This window comes from Camelina sativa, chromosome 1 (assembly GCF_000633955.1).
Source record: "Camelina sativa cultivar DH55 chromosome 1, Cs, whole genome shotgun sequence".
Classification (NCBI taxonomy): domain Eukaryota; kingdom Viridiplantae; phylum Streptophyta; class Magnoliopsida; order Brassicales; family Brassicaceae; genus Camelina; species Camelina sativa.
Window position 1 is genome coordinate 4520608 of NC_025685.1, and position 19590 is coordinate 4540197.

General features: G+C 35.6%; 5 protein-coding genes and 1 non-coding gene across 7 annotated transcripts; 3 read left to right on the forward strand and 3 right to left on the reverse strand.

Annotated features, from left to right (window-relative positions):
• LOC104764585 (26S proteasome non-ATPase regulatory subunit 7 homolog B) lies at positions 486 to 3188 on the forward strand. Its single transcript, XM_010488177.2, has 10 exons — positions 486 to 792; positions 1166 to 1258; positions 1347 to 1428; positions 1631 to 1727; positions 1884 to 1959; positions 2116 to 2174; positions 2326 to 2448; positions 2564 to 2621; positions 2695 to 2780; positions 2866 to 3188. The coding sequence occupies exons 1-10, from the start codon at positions 606 to 608 to the stop codon at positions 2935 to 2937; spliced, it is 933 nt and encodes a 310-aa protein (XP_010486479.1). The 5' UTR covers positions 486 to 605; the 3' UTR covers positions 2938 to 3188.
• On the reverse strand, positions 5927 to 6412 carry LOC104704331 (protein RADIALIS-like 3). The gene has a single exon (XM_010420442.2). It carries the CDS (start codon positions 6296 to 6298, stop codon positions 5927 to 5929), a length of 372 nt encoding a protein of 123 aa, XP_010418744.1. The 5' UTR covers positions 6299 to 6412.
• TRNAR-CCU lies at positions 7060 to 7132 on the forward strand. The gene has a single exon. It is a non-coding gene; the product is annotated as a tRNA-Arg (tRNA).
• Positions 7852 to 8868, forward strand: LOC104704340 (mitogen-activated protein kinase kinase kinase YODA-like). The gene has a single exon (XM_010420451.1). The coding sequence runs from the start codon at positions 7852 to 7854 to the stop codon at positions 8866 to 8868; it is 1017 nt and encodes a 338-aa protein (XP_010418753.1).
• On the reverse strand, positions 11192 to 13746 carry LOC104771780 (laccase-22-like). Its single transcript, XM_010496393.1, has 6 exons — positions 13606 to 13746; positions 13385 to 13536; positions 13046 to 13290; positions 12823 to 12951; positions 11552 to 12466; positions 11192 to 11466 (listed from the first exon to the last, which is right to left on the reverse strand). Exons 1-6 carry the CDS (start codon positions 13696 to 13698, stop codon positions 11336 to 11338), a joined length of 1665 nt encoding a protein of 554 aa, XP_010494695.1. The 5' UTR covers positions 13699 to 13746; the 3' UTR covers positions 11192 to 11335.
• Positions 14200 to 16359, reverse strand: LOC104771853 (L10-interacting MYB domain-containing protein-like). 2 transcript variants are annotated; one of them, XM_010496561.2, is made up of 3 exons: positions 16207 to 16359; positions 15551 to 15833; positions 14200 to 15474 (listed from the first exon to the last, which is right to left on the reverse strand). In XM_010496561.2, the coding sequence occupies exons 2-3, from the start codon at positions 15827 to 15829 to the stop codon at positions 14356 to 14358; spliced, it is 1398 nt and encodes a 465-aa protein (XP_010494863.1). In that variant the 5' UTR covers positions 15830 to 15833; positions 16207 to 16359; the 3' UTR covers positions 14200 to 14355. The 2 variants fall into 2 exon arrangements, with proteins under 2 accessions (XP_010494863.1, XP_010494792.1); XM_010496490.2 differs by having other exon boundaries at positions 15551 to 15838.

Here is a 19590-nt window from a genome sequence, read left to right on the forward strand (position 1 = left end):
CTTTTTTTCCTGACATAATTAAGAATCTGAATTATGGAATCTATATAGTATAATCATAATCTAAAGATTAAAGTGACTATAATAAGAACGTGAATGCACTTCTCCACAGTGAGTTGTTAAAGACTTTTTAAGGATGGCTTTATTTTAGATGATTAGTCATAATTTAAAATTTATAAATATTGTCTTTTTTATTATCTATCTATCAAAAAATTCGGATAATACATCCCCATAAAAAATTTGCATCAAACTTATAAATCAGAATATATTTTTTTTTGGTGACATCTGAAAAATTAATTGGACTGTCCTTAATTACCTTGTATATTCTTTGTTAATTTCACTATGAAATCTTACATAAGACAAAAACGTATTACACAATCTCAATAACATTATTAGTTTAAAACCCATATAACTGGGCTTTACAAAGGCCCATTATCTGTTTAAACCCATAGTGCGTTATAAAAATTGCTAGAGAAGATTTATTGAGTTTTCCTGGAGAAGAAGCTAACTCTCAAGCTCCGTCGGAGGAAAAACGAAATCGGAAGTTGTGATAATCACCGGAGTATAGAATTGAGTAGCTTCTCGAGCAAATTTGATTCACCCGAACAATGGATGTGATAAAGACGCAGCAAATATCGGCAAGGACGATCGAGAAAGTGATCGTTCACCCACTTGTCTTGCTTAGTATCGTCGACCATTACAATCGTGTAGCCAAGGACACCCGCAAGCGTGTCGTCGGCGTTTTGCTCGGAAACAGCTCCCGTGGTACCGTTGACGTCACCAACAGCTATGCAGGTGCCCTTGTTTTACTATTACTTTCTCTTTTGTTCTCACAGATCTTGGACGCTTTGTTGAGCTCTCCCTAATTGTAGAATTCGATATCATTAGTGTTCTTGTGTGCCATTGAATTCGGTTTTATCAATTTAGGGTTTTGTTTTTAGCTTTTGGGTTGCAAAAATTGACTTTGTTTGAGTTGGTTCTGTGATACTGACCTCAAACTTAGTTGAGTTGGATCAGTCAAGCTTGGTTCTAGTAGCCTAATATGGTGGTTTGGTTAGTTTCTTAAAGATTTTAACGTGTCATTTGATTTCCCACATTACATTACTTGACGAGCCTGTTGTTGCTTGCGCATCACTTGTTTGACACTTTTGTATCTCGGTTTTTACAGTGCCTTTTGAGGAAGATGACAAAGACTCTAGCATCTGGTTTCTTGATCACAACTACCACGAGTCCATGTTTCACATGTTCAAGAGAATTAATGGTACTGCTCGGTAAAAAATAACTCTTAAAGAGTAGATATGACTATGTGGAAAACCTCGTGCTGACTGATTTGATCTTTTTGCTTTCAGCTAAGGAGCATGTTGTGGGTTGGTACAGCACGGGTCCCAAACTTCGAGAGAATGATTTGGATGTTCACGCTTTATTCAATGGGTAAGACCATGGCTTTAGGCAGAAGGAGCCGGTCTTATATTTTTTTCTGTTGTGGTGACATGAGATGTCTAAGACATGTTTGATGGTCTGTTATATATGTACAAACATTTGTGTCGAAAGTTTTCACAATTGATCTCTCCTCTCTTGCTATTCCTTATCTCTGTATTACTGTGGGTTTAAATTTTTCTTTCTGATATTGCAGCTACGTACCAAATCCAGTGTTGGTCATTATTGATGTCCAACCTAAAGAACTTGGAATCCCCACAAAAGCATACTATGCAGTTGAGGAGGTGAAGGAGGTAAAGTACAAACCAATTTTCTAACTATATAACTTGCTCGACTGTTAAGTTGCATCTGACATACTTGATTTACTTTCTTATCTTTCTGCATTTGTGCTATTTGTGTAGTTATATCCATATATCTAATTGCCTTGATCCGAACTTCTCTCTCTGCAGAATGCTACCCAGAAAACCCAGCAGGTGTTTGTACACGTGCCAACAGAAATTGCAGCTCACGAAGTCGAGGAAATTGGTATGTCCACTTGTGGAAAACAAATTCTGTGATGGTTTGATTTCCTTGTTTTAGTGCATCAATGATGGGTTATTTTCTTTTGTGATTGCGTTCGAGGAAACTACATAATTGAAGCCCTACTTGCTTTGTTTACGCTGGTTGATTGGTCTTGAACAGGTGTGGAACATTTGCTCAGGGATGTAAAAGACACAACCATCAGTACCTTGGCAACTGAGGTTATTTTCTTCACACCTAACCTAAGCATTTCATTATCAAGCTTCTTAATGTGTATCCAAATATATGGTTGTTGCTCTCAAAACAAAAATGTGAGGAACGTATATCTTTTATGCTTGAGGAAACTGAAATTATTTGTGAACTGTATCTTAGGTCACTGCGAAACTTACTGCTCTGAAGGGATTGGATGCAAGACTTCGGGAGATTCGGAGTTACCTTGACCTTGTAGTTGAAGGAAAACTCCCATTAAACCATGAAATCTTATACCATCTTCAGGTTAAAACACTCCCCATCTCTTAATTTTAGTTAGCTAGTAGAAACTATAACACAATATCTGTGGCTGCTGTTAAGGATAATTCATCTAATTAAATGCTTTTATGAAAATCTGTAGGATGTATTCAACTTGCTACCTAACTTGAACGTCAACGAATTGGTTAAGGCCTTTTCAGGTTTGCCTTTTTCTGCCTTGAAGTTTTATTCTCGCATTTGCACTCTTTCCCTAACTTTATTCATTTTGTGCAGTAAAAACAAATGACATGATGCTCGTTATCTACCTTTCTTCCCTCATCCGTAGTGTAATTGCCCTCCACGATTTGATCAACAACAAGGTTAGACGATCATATCTCTCTTAGGCGATTGATTGAATTTGCTGTATGCAATATGTTTTGTTCATCTCTGACTGTTATCTTTCAGTTACTGAACAAGGAACATGAAAAAGCAGAGGACTCAAAGCCTGTTGCCATACCCGCAATCACTGGGAGTTAAAAATGCAGCCAAATTTCGAGATTTGGGAGGTTTTCTAGTCAGATATTACTGTGTCATTTGCTGCATGTGAAGAGGGTCTGTTCGGGGACAAAACGGGTTCGGTCTCGTTCCGATGATCTTCTCTACAACTGTTCTTTTTGACAATGGTTATAATATGAGTATGTAGTTCCTGTCTCAAAAGACTTCCTTTTTTCTTATATCATTTGATGTTTTATGTTTTCCTTGGAAGATGATATTAAGTAAGTTTTGCATCAATGTGCTGAAAACTCTTAGTAAAATTCTTCTCCGTATGCGTAAGCGTCACATTGTATCGGTGACTAGGGGTGTTCCGGTTTCAATTGAGTAAATAAATATACAGTGAATTGGGATCTTGTAGGATTTAGTTCAGATGTCTTGGATCCGGTGATTAACTGGTTTACTTGATCGTCTTGGTTTAAATTAGTCCGGATTTCAGATTATTTTGGTCTACAGGGCAATGAAAAATAACTTACCATAGCTCAAAAATGCAACTCAAATATAGAAAACTATAATATTAGATTAGAGGCGTCTTACACCGGATGAGTACACGAGTGTGAATAAAGTGTCCACATTGATAGAGAAAGAAAGGAAGAAGAAGATTGTCACTTTTATTGAGATTTTGTCATGAAAATAGAAAACTAAAACAATGAAGGGCCGCCAAAATAAAAATAAAGAAGTGTTTGAAAGGAAAATAAAGTTGAGTAGTGGCGTAAGCTTCGTGAAAAGAATATGATGATAAGCGGAAAAAATAGATTGAAATCAAGAACGTGCTTTGTTACGCAATATGCTTTTAAGCCTACTTTCGAAGAACATTTTTATATTTTTTCATGATAAGTGTTGTGCTTATTTTAAATAAACTTTACAATTAAACAATAACTATAGATTATTATACAATAAGTTTTGTCGTTTACCTAAAATAGTTGGATGATATATTTTATATGTTCACGATAATTAGGATTAGCCTTAGGTCGCAAAGCTTCCCGACGTTCTCGTACTTATTATATTGCTCAATGTTCTTTATGATGTTATATATACTCACGTAGGCGTTTTGGGCATATGTCAGTATAATAATACATGGAATAATTATAACTTCACGCATATATTAAGTAATGCATGTATGACGTAAGAACATGAATGTTTTATCATATTGGTACATCATCAGTGTAAGGCATGTAGATCCCATCGAAGCGACCAGATCGAAAGTGACAAAATAACAAAAGGGTGGCAAAAGAAATAAAGCCATAAAGTTGCAAGAAAGACGAAACTACTTTATTTTCTCTAATCCGAAATAGGACTCGCAAATTGCAATAGCATATATCACAACATGATGATCAAGATTCATCAAAAATAGAAGATATTTCCTTAAAATATGAGCTATGGTAAATCAATTGCTTTATATTATACTGTCCTTTAGTTTCTTATGCTGATCATTTCTAATGATGGCCCCAACATATACATCATTTTAAGTTAGTTTTATATCAGAAAAATAATAATGATAATTTGGGTCAAGTAAATCATAAAATTTTATATAGATCCGAGACAATTAGATTAATATTTGTGAAAGAAAAATGAAATGTAAATGATCTCTTTTCAAACGTAGTCTAGTATTGGATCAAGTTGAGTTATTCTTCTTTAGGATTTCTTAAGATAGCTTTTCATAATTTAATGCTACAGCCTACAAGTACACAACAATATTTTTTTGCCAATAATATTATAACTTATTTGGTATTCCGCATGACACCATTGTATCAAACTCTAAATCGCTTTTTTTTTTTTGTCAATCACTCTAAATCGTTTATATTTATATATTTGGGAAGGCGAAGGCCAAAGGGGTTGGTGTAATAGATGACAAGAATGAGATTCTTTTGGTCAGAAGTGGAAAGCAGACTCAGCCTCTATTTTATACACAAATCAATTTTTCATACCTTCCACCAACACCCAGACTCATTCAATATCTTCACCCATATCATCTAATTTTGTTTTCCCAAATTAGTTATTATTCGGAAATATTAAACTTATTCAACTAACAAAAGAAGTAAACGATATCATTAATTAAGCAGTTTCAACTTTCAAGCTTTATATATAACTTCTAAATAGTAGATGAGGCTCATCCACATGCAGTAAGTTCAAGATAGGTTTTTGGAAGAACAACAAAACATTACTCGAATTAAATTTATCCGGTTAAAACGTTATTTTGTTTTAGTCGAAATAAAATAAAATAATTGAAGGGAATCTTATTTTCATTCATCAATCACTGAATGAACTTGTAGTGATGACACTGATTCAAACCACTGAGAGACTGAGACCGTTTAAAGCTATTCTATAGCTATAACTTTTTTAACAAGTCTCTCATTTTTGTGTGGTGCTAGATAGATTGTGGTTATATATATTATTATAGAGCACGAGTCTTTTTCACAACTATAATGAATGGAAAAAAAAGAAAATACAAAGATATTTAATACGTATCTAATTAGTAGACACAAACACAGAAATACAGAGAGTCACATTCATGATAAACAAGTTTCTTACTTTTCTACCACACAATACATATATGTAGCTTTGGGTTTTGCTTGTATGCCTCTAATTACAGTTTCAAAACTCAACTTCTTTAGAAAGCTGAGCTTTTGGGAATGAGGATTTTATGTTACCTTAAGCTCTGGCACTGAAGGCATTTGCTCTGGCGTAGCTAAAGGCAGCGTCGAAGGAAGTTGGTGATGGAGAAAAGAAGGTTTCTGAAGATAGATTCTGACCCATAAATATGACTCCGTCCTCAGCATTATCCTTGTCGGTAAACCCTAAATCCGGGAGGATGTCACTGTGATCGGAAAAGGAGCGGTTNCATCTCTTAATTTTAGTTAGCTAGTAGAAACTATAACACAATATCTGTGGCTGCTGTTAAGGATAATTCATCTAATTAAATGCTTTTATGAAAATCTGTAGGATGTATTCAACTTGCTACCTAACTTGAACGTCAACNAGATCCTCTGGCTCCATTAGGCCGTTTCCGACAAGTGTCAGGGTCAAACGCCAAGGGAGAATAAGAAGCTGCAGGGTAACCAGGAATGGGCACACGTCCTGCTTCGATATCAGAAACGTCTTCTTCGAGCTTACTATATTGATTCATGACATCCAAAACAGTCTTCCCAGGGATCATGGAAGCAACTTTGAACCAGCGATCAGGCGAGTCTTCAGCGTAGATGGCAAGAGCTCGTTCGAACATCTTGTTCTCTTCTTTAGTCCAGTTGCTGCTGCTGCTGCTCGAGCTGTGTAAGCTCATTATCTCTTCAACGACGAACCGGTGGTCAGAGATAGGTAGGTGAGAGAGTGGATGCAGAGTCTCCATAGCTAAAAAAAAAAAGAAGAAGAATAAGTTACAACTACAAACACAGCTCAAAAAAGTCCATATTTCTTGTTTTGTAAGAGAAAGCTTGAAGAAGGATTGATTTGTGAGATATATTAGGAAAAGATAGAAGCTTTTTATATATATAGAATTAGAATATAATGATAATAATATTAGGAATCAAAGGGAAGGAAAGAAAAATCAAGAATCGTATACCTGAGGGGAACCAAGAACCTGATTTGGGTGAGAGATTTGAAGCATATATAAAACCGACCCTCTCGAATATGAAAAAGACAGAATCAATGAGAATCTGCAAAAGTGGGTCGTCGAAGGAAGACAAAAACAGCAAAGCCTAGTTAAGTATTCTCCTCGGATAACGAAGCTATGATGAGAGTTGAGATGAGAAGAGCCAGTTAAGAGAGAGATAGATTGTGAAGGACGAATAAAGAAGGGTCTTATACAGAGAGAGAGAGAGAGAGAGAGAGAGAGAGAGACACTGGAATTTGAGGGCACTGAAGAGAAACAAGGAAAAGGTTTTGCTGTTTTTTTTTTCTTTGGGGAAGATTTGGCGTATTTGGATTGGTGAACAGCGAATGGGCACCACTCCACTCGGATTCTTGCTGTTTTTTTTTTCTGTTACAACTTACAACTAATATATTCGCAATACGACAAATTTCTTCTATCGCCTTTTTTGTTATGGTTCACACGGTGACAAACTACTAAATATTGATATATTACAAATGCAGTAGATAATGAGCAAATAAGCGTCTGTAGCTCAGTGGATAGAGCGTCTGTTTCCTAAGCAGAAGGTCGTAGGTTCGACCCCTACCTGACGCGATTTGTTTTTTATATTCATTTTTCAGGTTCAAGTTTTTTTTTTTTTTTTTGGTTCTTCTTTCAGTTTTGACTTTATAGTAGAAAGTAAATTGAAATCCATTTTTGTTCTGTGATTCTTGTTCAGCTCTAACCTTCATATAAGTGATGATTGGTTTTAATATCTATGCGTAGGTCGGTAGGTCTTGTTCTACTATCTCTTTCCATTTTACTTGTTTCATGTTTTTAAAAGTTTTAGTAAATTGTTTTCGTTTTCTTTAAACAGAAAATATGCAAGAAAGAGTCTCAGTTTTATGGATGAGAAACTCAATTAATCTCTCACCAATGTACATGGTCTAAGTGTTTAGTGTAGTGTGAGTATTATTGTAAGTTATAAAAATTGGAAAGAAAATATTTATATCCATGGGAAAGAAAATATTTATTACTAACATTGGGCTTTATTCCCCTAAATTTTTAAGTGACTTATTAAATCCGAAGACCAAAACGGTGTGAAGCATTTAAGGAACGCTTGATCCAACGGTTAAGATCCAATTGATGATGGGATCAACGGCAGATCTTTCAATTTTCTTTTTGTTAGTTTCCTTTGTTTCCTATCGACTAATTAAATGCGAAGCCCTTCTCATAATTGTTCAAATTCAACACACAATTCTTAAATTTTCATCTCTTTTATTTCTCAACAAATCCCAAATTCTGATTTAGTTAGGGTTTCAGTGCTGTCAAGAATGTTGCCGTCTATGGAGTTTGTGAAACCCTTAGGCAAAGGTTCATATGGTTCCGTCGATCTCGTCAGATACACCAACCCCGACGGCTCGAATCCGTACTACCAAGCCGTGAAAACCTCCTACCCACAAGACTTCGAACCGCTCTCTAAAGAGTTTCAGATTCTGTCTAAACTCAGAGATTGCCCTAGAATCGTGCAAACTTGCGGGAAAAGTCTGTTGAGAGGTGTCAATGATTACGGAATTAGAGTATACAGGATGTCAATGGAGTATGCAGCTGGTGGAAGTTTAACTACTTTCATGGAAACAAGATCATTGTCTGATTCAATGATCAGAGACTTCACTTATATGATCCTTGAAGGACTTGTCTCTATCCATAGTCACGGTTACGTTCATTGCGATCTCAAACCTGAAAACATTCTCGTGTTTCCTCGTACTTGTGGGTGCAACGTTTCATACGAATTGAAGATTTCGGATTTTGGAATGTCGACAAAAGTTGGACAAGACTCCGAGTTTTGGGAATATGATTCTCCGTATTTGGGAACGTCTCGCTACATGTCGCCAGAATCTGTTCAAAACGGGATCGCGGAGGAAGCCCTAGATTTGTGGTCATTAGGTTGTATCGTGTTGGAGATGTATACCGGAGAGCCGCCATGGCCGTTGGAAGATTCTAAGAAGCTTTTACCTCTTTTGTTGAATGGGAATGCACCGGAGGTATCAGAGTCTCTTCCTTGGGACGCAAGGCAGTTTTTACAAACATGTTTCGCAAGTAATCCTGTGGAAAGAGGAAGCGCCTCGGAGCTATTGAAGCATAAGTTTCTACATAATGTTTCCGATCAGAAGAAGGTGAGTGTTACGGGCGCCGGAGATAAGAGAGAGTCGGTGGTGGTGTTGAAGTCGAAGAAGTTCCTAAAAGTCAAGATTATCCCACCAAAGCCACCACAGTTTAAGAATAGACCTTTGAGGTTGAAGATAATACCTCCCAAACCCCCAGGATTCAATCTTGTTCCGGTACAGTAGATCAGTGTGTTGACTATATTAATTAGTCTTTGTTTGTTACTTGGTAGTTTAGCTCAAGTTAATTACACGTTGATACAGTTGTAGTGTGGTTTAGATCAAGTTAATTACACGCGTTGATACGATTGTAACTCTTCAATTATAATCAAATTGTATGGTATTTTTTTGTTTTCAAGTTATTAGAAAGTCTTTTTATGTTAAACTTGGAGAATTTACGTGAATGGTAATGAAGTGTTTCGATACTATTAATCCGATCGATATCTATAAAGTTGGACTGAAGATGATGTATAAAGTAATTTATAACTTGGTTGAGTTGGATTCTTTAGACAAAGAACAAGGTCTCCTTTCTTTATTAAAACAACGTATCTTTCCATTTTTGTTTCTTGATTACAAGTTTCCAAGATTTACACAACTACAAATAGAACTTCCCTTTTTTCCACTAATTAATTCTAACACACTTGTCAAAAAAGTAAGACCCCATTTGCTTAATTTTTTTTTATCAGTAATCAGGAGGATTGTAATTCGATTAATAAATTAAAAAGCCAGTGGACGTGAGGAAGTGATCTTGTAACTTTTCAAGCCATTGACTCTTTAATTCGAACAATCTATATATCGATTTGATTTGTTCTGAAGATATATATACATACAATATTAGGATAATCGAATAATAAATGTTAGATAGAGTAAAAGAGGAAAGGGTATACTGAGAGTTCGCCCTAGCCGTTTTCTCTCTGGCACAACCATCGAGGTCCCCTCTCCCGGCAGCGTCGACTCCGATCGGCATCGCTGGACTTTGGTTTCGTCATCTTCATCTTCTCCTCTGTCTGTTAATCTCGCTCATGTCCTCTTTTGGTTTCACCGGAGACCTCTTGAGATTCCAGATCTCAACTCCGGTTTTGCATCGCTTTCTTCTACTCACCATCTCTCCTCCGTCTCCGTCTCCTTCTCTTGGTAAGGTTGCTCGTCTGAGTACCCAACTGTCTAAGTCCATCTCTCAACCCCCCCCGAATGCCCTGGTACCTTTGGAGACTATCTCTCGATCTGGCTTTTTCCACAGTCAGCCTCAACATCTCGCCGTTCCTCGGATGTATATCCCCTCTCCAAGTGTTTTACTTGGCTGCAGTTGGACGGGAGCTCTGTGTTGACACTGGAGCCACTGTTGATCTTGACGAAGAAACCCAAAACCCCGGCTTGCTCTGTTCCAACCTCGTTCTCTCTTTGGCCCAGGTTTGCTCCCCAATCTTATCCCGGAACCCTGGTAAATAGTCTTCCTTGTCTAGACTATGACTCATCCCTGCACTGGAACCTACTCACACCCGCTTATATCATTTTCATACCAAGTTCAAATTGTTTAGTACTGATGTGTTCTGCTTGGTCAAGACAAGGATCCCTCGATAGCAGCATATTGGTTTCTTATAATTTGCTTGAGTACCTATTGTGTCGAGTGCAGTGTGAATCCAGGTTTGATTTAAAATCCACTCTATCCCACCCTAGTAAACGCTTGGTTTGCTTAGTTGTATCACTAGTTCGAAGACTGCTTCTGATCCCTAAGTCACCATTGCTACTAGACTAGTATAAGAGCCTTTTGAAAACCGTGTTTATCGGATCTCCTAGGGAAGTTCTCACTGATGGAGACAGTTTGGTGAAACTTGGCATTATGATCCCACTTCTACAGAGTTGGGGTTACCGAGCCTTCACCAGCCTCCTATCTACACCTCGCCTGACTGCAAAGATCTCAAAACCGCACATCATCTACTTTATGAAGCCCCATCATAGAAACTTGAAGACCAGTGGCATTATGACCTCTATTCCATGGAGCAGTGGTTACCACAAACTCTTTAAGCTCTTCTCACTCAACTTTGGACCTGCAACTACTTTAGTAGCGATCGGCCCTCAGAGTTCCATCCTTGCTCGACCTCTCATCAAAGCTCTACCTAGAGTAGCCTTCCTCACTCCGGTGAATCAGTCAGCTTTGAATTTTCCATCGCCAAATAGTCTCAAAATCAAGACAATGGCCACCCTTTTCTCCTTTGACCTGTTCAAGGAGTACACATCGATTGTGGTCCATAGCTCTCAAACTCTTGCTATCGATTGTCCCTATCTTTATCTGCTTCCTTGTTGTTTTATGCTTTGGGCAAGTTCCCTCTATGTTGTATCCTAAAAACATTTTCTACCTTGTATCTTACTTTCTATGCTAATGGAATGATAACATATGTTTGATCAAAAAAAAAAAAAAAAAGGATAATCGAATTTGATTTCAGCGAATTTTGGGTGATGGGGAATCTAATTTTGGAAAATAATGAACAAGAACAAAGAAAACAAAAAAAAAACTGTAAAAGACCTGAGGAAGTGATCTTGTAACTTTTCAAGCCATTAACTCTTTCTTGAATCACAAGTAACCAAACTATTCACTCTTTTTTTTTTCCTTCTCAACATTTATCAAAGTTCAATAGATAGAAATAGAATCAATTTAACATATGGGAAGATCACTTGGAGGCGGCGGAAGTTTTTCGTTAGAACCATTGCCGTCTTCCACGAGAAACGCCATTTTTAGTCCCCAAGAAGTGTGCACTTCCAAGTGACAATGAAAGAACCAAACACCTAATCAAATCCAACTCAAATCTTAGTCACTATTTTCAGAGTAAAAAAAAAATAATGTTAAGAGATACGGTGAAAGATTTGTAACCTGGATTGTCTGCTATAAACCGAATCGCTGTCCATCCTGCGGTAGGGACGCTAACAGTGTTCCTCTCAACCGGATCAACAAGATTAAACTTCTTAGGATCCTTTAACGGATCGAAGTTCCCCAATCCTTTACCAATAACGAAGAAATTTGATCCATGGAGATGCGTAGGATGACTCTCTGGTGCTATAACACTCGTCCCTTGGATTATAACTTGTACCGTTGCGTTAAACTCAAGTCTATAGACTTTTGTTCCGTTCTCTGTCCGAAGATTACTCAAACCGCCCGTGTAATTAAACGGCGTCGAGGGTTTTCCCGGAAAATCATCGGTGAAAACGCCTTCACTTTTATTGAAATAATGTGCTTGAAGCATAGCCACTGTTGGCATCACAAAGCTAACATTGTTGATGTCCGCAATGGTTTTGGTTCCGTTAATACACGTGGCACACGGGTTCACGCCAACTCCTATCGCAAAGAACAGCGAGTGATCAACCTTTAACGGAACGTTGGTTGGATAATCTTGCGAGTTTAGGCTTCTTAGAGAGTCCGAGAAGCCTAGGGCAATGCTTGTAGCGTTTACTGGTGGGATCTTGGAACTTTTCAAGACTTGTGTCCGTGTGTCTTTATACCGCAAAAAAGCGGTTGCGGTAACGTTATTAACAGGGACAACGGTATCCATAAAGGGAGAAATGGTCATTAAGAAGTTGCCTTGGGGATGATTAGCGGTCAAGATTGCGTTTGTTGTTTGGCCCGGACCTAAGAAAAGCGTTTCGGTGTCAAACGGTTTAGTGTAGGATGCATCGACTTCAACGACGGTTAAGTTGTGTCCTGTGATCTTGAAAAAAAGTTCGTCGTTGACTGCAGCGTTGATGATCCTTAAGAGATATTTCTTCCCGGTTTCGACATTTAAAGTGTAACCTACGATCGCAAGACAAGAACTGAAAATATAGCCATGATCGAAATCACCGAAATCAAGATCACTTAAACCAACTGGTATATATTAAAATAAATCGAGAGTACTCATATAACTAAAAATTAATTTTTTATTTGCAAGTTTGTTATTATTATCTAAAAATCATACAAAATGAAACCAAAAAATTCCCACAATATAGCGAAAAATAATAAGTTAGCAATTTTTTTTGCACGAAACTGCAATAATTTCCACACCAAATTGAAGCAAACAAATTTTGGTTTTAATTTGGTTCAACAAAATCTATACCGAATATATCAAAAGAATAACTAAACCGAATAGCCTGATGTCAAGTACTTCATACCACGAGACTTGCAACTAGGGACTTGACCGATAAGTCCGTTAATGGTGTGAGCATCTGAGATATTTGGTGGCAAACCGGATTGTGTTGATTGACTAATCACAGCTTCAACGTCGGAGTTCCACCATTCACCTATAAAAATCTATCTCATTAAACACACCTTAAAGAGATGAATGATATGATATAGTAACTACTAACTAGCTACCTAGAGCTTCAAAAACCTCACCGAAAACGATGATTCTCTCGGTATGAGGCCGAGGGAACGGGTAAAGTACACCGCGTTTTGGAAGAATGACAATAGCACCATGAACCGTCGCTCTAAGCCACGAGATATGGGCGTGCCATAGAAGCGTTCCTCGTTGGCCCGTGAGCGTGAAATTGTAGACAAAAGTTCCTCCCGGTTGGACCGGACATTGTGTTATATAGGCTGGTCCATCAGACCATCCTGTCCTCAGCTGTTTCACACCATGCCTGTGGAAAACCTAGCAGATCAGTCAAGATTTATAAGATTCGTGCACAGCTTGGATTCATTGAGAGTCACTCACTCTTTTTGAGTTGTTATTACCAGTGGATAGTGATATTGTAGTTGACATTGTTGATTAGGTTTACGATCACATTATCGTCTTCTCTCGCATAAAGAGCTGGTCCTGGGAACTTCCCATTAATAGTAACTATAGGTTTCGTTGAACAGAGCTTGGTCATATTTTTCATCACTACCTGTCTCATAAAGGAGAAGATCATGGTTACTTGTGGTTCAAGAAAATTTTCAAAATCTGTAACACTTACATTGAATCGGTAGCGACGAATGTTTGCGTCAGCTAGATATTGCAGAGAGATAAAGACAAGTAGAAGAAGAATTCTAGCACAAGATTTAGCCATTTCTCTCTTACTTATCTCTGCTTGGAACTGAACTTGTGACGACGAATCTACGAAGCTATAAATGAAGGCTGTGTAGATCAGTGATTTGGTTTTCTAGTCTTTTTCTTTGTTTCCATTATTGTTTTCTTTTTCCTTAAAACCTACGTAAAGAAAAGACAGTTACATAGACGATAGGATACAAATGGTTTGAAGTTAACTTCTCATCTGCAATAGAGACACTTCTTCCGACACACAATTTACTAGAGGGTTTAGAGTTTTAACAATTAGAAAGTAGCTTTCAGTAGTGGCACTAGTCACTAGAGACGACAACTGATTCTTATAATATTTCCAACTGTCATAAAATCTTTGAAGGAAGCTAAAGTTTATCTTACAATACCGTTCGTCCACGATCACTCTCTTTGCTTAGATTATAATCCACCTAGAGTGGAAGATTATTGTCAACTTATTCTGATTACTCTTAATCTCATAAGGTATAATAGGCTAATGATTTGAAAACGAAGATTATAATTTAACATCTCACACTAATGAAAACAGAGTTCTAAGTTACTCCCAACACATAAACATATAATAAACTTGAACCCAACATAGAATATATATATATAGTAAACTGTTTTCTTGATAGATAAACATAATCAGAAGTTTTGGGAGAATAGGATCTTAGGAAGTAATGGTAAGGCCACCAGATTGACGTCTAAGCAGCCAAGACATTCTCAAACTTGAGTTCTTCAAATGTAAGAAGATCTCTCTGTACTCTTTTGTCGGAAACAAATCCAAGGCAAACATGTAAAGATCACTACCTTGCTCAACCTCTTCCATGTTGTCCAAACACTCAATGCATTCCCCAATGGTATACTCGTACTTCTTGACCGAAGCATTCACTGGAATCTTCTCCAACAGCTCGGTACTAAACCTGTGAGAACCCGGAGTTACAATTTCAACATCGTGTAACCGAGACTCTGCAAAACCAACACCATCAAATCTCACGTCTTGCAGAGTAGGCTCATCATCATCATCATCATCATCATCATCATTATCAGCTCTGTCTTCACTCCCTGTGACTGGCTCGTTTGTGTAGAGTGTTGATAATGGAGTTGGGTCATGTAGCTGCGGTGATTCAAGATTATGATGGTTATCACCCACTCTCCTACGATAATGACGAAAATATGCTTTTCCAGGTTCTATAAGTCCTTTGAAGATGGTTGCTAGTTTATCTGCGTGAAGAATATGTTTCCGTCTGAATACTGCAGCTCTATGATTTACCTTTAAGTAGCTTTTCCAGTCTTCATCAGTAGCACCAAATGTTCTGGTATCTGCATCCCATTTCATCATGGGATCGCCAATCACTTGACACCAAATCTTCCAACCTTTCCTAGTACAATCCCAGTGGTTTTTAAGCTGTGGTCTTGTGAAGCTTTTACCTGTATTCTGATTGATAGTCTCAAGCATCATTTTCCAAGTTTCTTTTGGATAATGTGAGTCAGGTCTGTTTCCTTTTAAAGCCTCTTGGAACAACAAATCAACGAACAGCTCATGTGAGGACGGTGACCAATATCCTTTTGACTGAGGACTCGTGAAATTAGACGCGCTTTGCGTATCTTCTTCTTCTTCTTCTTCTTCATCTCCAGTATCATATTCTTCATCACGATGCTTGCATACTCGCTTCCTTTTCCAACCTGGAGTAACTTCATCATCAAAGTTACTATCTTCAAAGATTACCTCTAGTTTCTTGAGGAACAATGGAGGATTCAACCGATACTGCCCAGCCTCAGGATTCACCTGTGACAAATTCAAATCAAAGACTTATCAAGAAACCACCAAAATCAAGACAGAACATAAGACCATTGTTTTGTACCTGTAAATAGTTGGACCAGTCTTCATCACTGGCACCAAACATGTTTGTAACCGGATCCCATTTCATATCACTGCATTGAACAAGACTACACCATATCTTCCACTGCTTGATCATTGTATCCCAATGATTCTTAAGCTGTTTTCTAGTGAACCTCGCCCCAGTCCTTTGCTGGAAAGGTTTCAATATATGCTGTGTTCCAGGTTGGTTCCCTAACATCTTTTGCTCCACGCATAAGTCCACAAATACTCTGTGGTACTCGGGTTCCCACGCGGCTTTCATAACTCTTCACTACATCATTACATAGGCAAAGACAAGAACAACAACAGAAAAAAAATGTAAGTTCTTTGCATAACAAGATCATAATGGTAACACCGTTAGCCAGTAACAACATCTATCCACATTTGTCAGGGAAATTTACATAATGGCTGAATCTAAGAACAAAACTTTAAGTTAAAACCCAGATCGATCATTTATGTGATTTAGGGTTTCAGCTCTTTATACTAAGATCGAGTGTTCTATCATAACCCTCTTAACATAAAAGAAAAAAAGACGATTAGAAAACGGAGAAATCGAACGCGAGATTGGGTACAGCTCTTGTGATCGGAGAAGGAACAAAATAATATAACGAAATAGCGAAGGAATAGCAAAACGTTTACCGGAAATTAGATTTAGAGCGACGGGAGCGGCTCTGATTTGGTACAGAGTGGCTGAACAGAGTCAGATCGCTATTTTTTTTTTTTTCGATAATCTGATTTTGGCGTTTGTGTGTGCCGCTCGAGACGGGTGCTTTGTTTGTCTGGGATTACTAGGCGTCTACAAAGTAAGGATCGCATTTGTTGGAAAAAAAAAAAAAAAAAAAAAACCCAATTTTATCCCGGTTAGAGCTGGTTCTCTTTATTGGAATTTTTTTTATTTTATTATGTTGAACATGTTTTAAGTTTGTGGTAAAAAATGACAATTAATACTATTAATTGGGGAGTACAAAAGCAAAAACCAAACAAAAAAACAAAAAAAATTCATTCAATGCCCTCAAGAGAAAAGAAAAGAAAGACAAAGAATAAACTATATCGAGGGCAAACAAGTAATCTAAAGGGGTCAAAACAGGCGGATCCGGTTTTACTTTATTCGGATCGTGGAATATTACAACCGTCTCCAAACATACTCTTCCGCCGAAACATGTAAGGAAATTCAAATAATAAATAGGAAGAAAAAATATTCTAATTATGTACATTTAAACCCCCAAAAATTTGTTCTTCCAAACAATATGGTTTTTAGAAACTATCCATTTTTAAAATCGAATAAATATCAATCATCAATCATTATATTAAAAACCTAAATCAACAAATATTTCACACCCGAAACTAACTCATTTCCAAAACTAACAAAGTCGGACTCTATCAAATGAAATCCCTAAAGATCCTCTATAATAACATCTCAAATCAAAATAATTTGGAACATAATCTTATTGCTTTGGTAAACATTAACTGAAAATCGTTAATTGATTAAATAGATTAATATAATATTGCAAAAAAAACAACTCCACTACTACTATATAAACAGTTAAACACCAAACTAGACGTCAGACACAACCAAACACATCAAACCTAAAATAACAATTCAGAAAGTCACCTTAATATTATGAAACGGAGAAAAACCTCTAAAACATCTTATATTATGAAACGGAGGGAGTATCCATGTTGCCAATTGCTTATATAATTAAAAATATAAAATAAACAATATATGGTAAACAAAAACTGTTATTCGAAAATTTAATATTTATGGAAATAATAATTACTAAATTAATTATAAAATTAAAATTACCCGATATTTTTGGAAATGGTTTAAAGTTGTTACCATAAAAGCAAATTATTAAATTTGAAATTGTATATATATAACATACATGGTTCTAGATTTTGAGATATTTATAGAAATCTAATTTAATTTTTGAATATTATATTTTATTTTATATTTTTTAATTTTCTTAACCAAAAAAACTATGTTAATTTATTCATCTTAATACATATGGAAAAAACAGAAAAAAAAATATGAAAACCTTAGTATATATTTACTATATATCTATACTATTAAAAGGGAAATATTTTTAATTAAGTAGACATAGAGTTAGAGAATATTACATGTAATGTCATTAGATTAAGTCTTGAAAACGCGCGGATCTCGGATTGACCCGGAATATTTGTATTCGGATCATGTATAATTTGATTGAAAGAATTAATTATAAATGCGTATACAAACAAAAACAGAGAAAATGGTAGTTTTCTACACTATATAGAGAACTTGACTATTAAAAGAGAAATATTTTATGACTAATAGAGAACTTTATGTTTAATAGTTTTTTACACATTTATTAGTTCTTAAAGTTCTCTATTAAATTACTTTATATAGTCATAAAGTTCTCTATTATTAAATGTAATGTCATTCAAGTTAGATAAAAAAAACAGAGAAAATGGTAGTTTGATCAAAATAAAAACTAAAAAACTCGCGGATCCTCAAGTAACCCAGTTCGTTTGTAGTCGGGTTAAATAAAAAATACGCGGATCCTATGCTATCCGGTTTGAAAGGATTCGGATCCTACCCAGCGTGGGTAAAATAATAATACTAACTACAAGCATATTTAATCCATAAAATCACTCAAACTTTTTAATGCATTTAAATGAAACTATCCAATTACAAACAACTAATTTAAAATTCAAATTTATAAAAATTAAATTTGTTACTATCAAAATCGGGCAATTAAATTTAAACTTATATATGTAAACATATTTAATTTAGTTATATATATTTAGATATTTACAGAAATAATAAATATATTTAAATTATGATTTTCTTTTCTTTTCCTAAAATCTATATACCAAACTTAAATTAACGAAATCTAAAATAATGACGAATATCTTTTTGTGTTAATATATTAAAAAAATTGTGTTAGGAAACCCTAACTAATCTAATCACTATATAAGACGTATCAAACTCTTTCATTTCATTCATTCACAAAAATGTTTTCGAGCATCAAAGTTTTGAGTTTTTGAATTTTCTAACTTTTATTTTTCATATTGGTTTTAAGTGTTTCAGATTTGGAACTCTTCAGAAACATGTGAAATATAAAAGTCAAGATTGTAAAACTTTTAAAATAATGGTGCAGGTTAAAGGATCAAATATTTCTAATCGATTTTCTCTTATCATTCTTTTTGATTTTTTTTTTGTTTTTTGTATGTTAGTACATATATACATTAACTATAATAGTGTATTATTTTTATGCTCCATGATTATATTGTTACATGTTGTCTATTAGGTGAATTGAAAGGAAGGATTTTGAAGCATGTCATACATTCTCCTTGAGAATGGAGTAAACCTATCAAGGAAAAGTGTACAAAGCAATAGACGGAGAAACTATAATGTACTGATTTTTTTTTTTTTCATTTTCAAGAGTCTGAGACACTGTAATTAGTTGAGTTGTATAGGTTTATATTATGGATCTCTATTACTATAGTATTTACATGTTCCTAAGCGGAAAAGATTTAGAACAAATTTCAAACGTTAAATTATATATTTTCTAACAAATTGCTTGCAAACCGGAGGATGATTTCGATCTGGTTCATGAAAGTTCTCGGTATACTTTGAAAGCAAGAGATCTTAGAAGGGTGCAAAATTCTAATTTTAAAATTAGAATGATCAAAACTATTTATCTTTTGTGAACTTTGTTTAATTAGGGGTTTACATTAAAAAAAAACATGAGGGACTAAAAATTAAATTGGTAAGAGCCATTTGGAATTATTTTAGTTTTAGATTGACATTTCATTTTTTTCTTTACTTTACTTAAAATTTGTAATGAATTCTGAGACATCAAAAATGAAATTTGACTTATATATTCCGCCTTCTTATTATTATTCAATTTTTCTGTTTTTATGTTATAAAGTTTTCAACTGTTTCTTAAAAATAATATTAAAATTAATTTAAGATTTTTTGTCTACAAATAATATTTACAAAAACACAGAATTCTCATAAGAAAAAATTTCTACCCTTTT